We start from the raw sequence: 1,791 nt of genomic DNA, 5'->3' as shown, positions 1-1,791 counted from the left end.
ATGGACAATTTCTCCTACGCCGAATCCGGCGATTCTTCACCGCGATCTCGAGATCAACTCGATTTTGAATCCCCACATCCCTGGATCGACAACAACGATCATCATCAACAGCTTCCCCCAAACTTCAGAATCAAGTTCATGTGCAGTTATGGCGGAAGAATCAATCCTCGTCTCAACGATAATCAGTTATTCTATGTCGGCGGCCACACTAAAATCCTCGCCGTAGAACGAGGAATCAAGTTTCACGCATTCATGGCCAGACTTCTGTCCTTATGCGACGGTTATGTAAGCTTCAAGTATCAGCTACCTGGGGAAGATCTCGATTCTCTAATCTCCGTCACCAACGACGATGATCTTGAACACATGATGCATGAGTATGATCGGATGTATAAAGAATCTTCTAAACCGGCTAGGTTGAGATTGTTTCTTTTTTCGGAAAACCCATCTTCTATTGGAAGTTATACTGTTTCTGGTGATGTTAGAAAAAGCGATCGTGAACGATTTGTTGATGCTTTGAACACCGCACCGGCTCCGCCACCGTTGATCGTCCAGTCCCAAATTACCGCCGAACCAGTGATTTCGACGACGACTTCCGGTCCGGATCTGATACAGAGACAAATCCAGGATCTCCAACGTTTACATATGGCGGCTCAACAGAAACAAGAACAGCAACAACAAGAATTATTACCAAATTATCAGAAAAAAGCTGTTGCCGATGATAACATAGTAGGAAATTTCTATAAACCTCCGGAAAATGCAACAGATCCTCCTCCGATGAGTTTACCCACGGCGCCGGCTTACTGGCCGGAAAGACATGTTTATCAGCCAACATCATCCCCTTCTGCTGCCGTGGCTGAACAACAACCTGTTTATATAATTCCAACGAATCCGTCTATGTACCATCACCATGCGCCAATGATAAGACAAATGGCGAGTTCACCAGCAGGCGGCCAGGGTTTCTATCTTCATAGGATTAATAATCCTTCCGAGGTTTATGGAGGGCGGGATCAAGCGTCTAGTTACGGCGTCGTTACGTCCGCACCACCTGGAGCAGGGGTTTCGGCTCAGCAGCAGCAGCAAGGGCAGATGGGTGCGTACTCGGAAGGAATAGGGTACATGCCGATGACTTACTACAATGGGTCGGCGGGGGGAGTTATGCTGCCACCTCCATCGCCATATCAGCCGGTTTCAGCGGCGATGGCAGATCATATGAGGGCGGCGGGTACTGGATCAGTGTTCAATCAGGACGCCGCCGGTAGAAGTGTCTGAAACTCCGCAATAATGTTGTTGGTCGGTCCACTGCCATCTCCGCCGCAATCTCCGCCGCCTACTATTTATATATATATATATATATATATATGGCATGCATGCTTAGCTATAGTATCGTGACAGTTGGATTGTTAAGTTTGTTCTGTTTATTGCTTAATCAAATTATAATTGTTTCTTGTCAGAATGAATAAATGTATTAGTTAAATAAATAAGTTTTATCAATTAATTAAAGTGAGAGCCGGACCCTTAAACAAACTATTATTCAATTGTTACACTAAGAGATTCTATTGTCTTACATTGTTTTTATTTCAATCAAAATACTACTTTTAATTATTTATTTACAACTTCATTATAAACATCTATTAATTTGTTATTATTCTTGATTGTCTAATTTGATTGTTGTGTTTTGGAAGATATATATATATAGATCTAAGCGCTGATATTTAGTGCATGCCTGCTTGCTTGATTGACTACTTTAGATAAAACCTTTTAAATATCTATCAATATCAATTAACTCATCAA

The 1,791-nt window shown here is 42.3% G+C and overlaps 1 protein-coding gene across 1 annotated transcript; it reads left to right on the top strand.

Annotated features, from left to right (window-relative positions):
* LOC124922211 lies at positions 1 to 1,451 on the top strand. Its single transcript, XM_047462944.1, has one exon. It carries the CDS (start codon positions 1 to 3, stop codon positions 1,267 to 1,269), a length of 1,269 nt encoding a protein of 422 aa, XP_047318900.1. The 3' UTR covers positions 1,270 to 1,451.
* The last annotated feature ends 340 nt before the right edge of the window (positions 1,452 to 1,791 follow it).

Source organism: Impatiens glandulifera, chromosome 1 (assembly GCF_907164915.1).
Source record: "Impatiens glandulifera chromosome 1, dImpGla2.1, whole genome shotgun sequence".
NCBI lineage: Eukaryota > Viridiplantae > Streptophyta > Magnoliopsida > Ericales > Balsaminaceae > Impatiens > Impatiens glandulifera.
The sequence above is the reverse complement of the archived record's forward strand: the minus strand, read 5'-3'. Positions and strand labels throughout refer to the sequence as shown.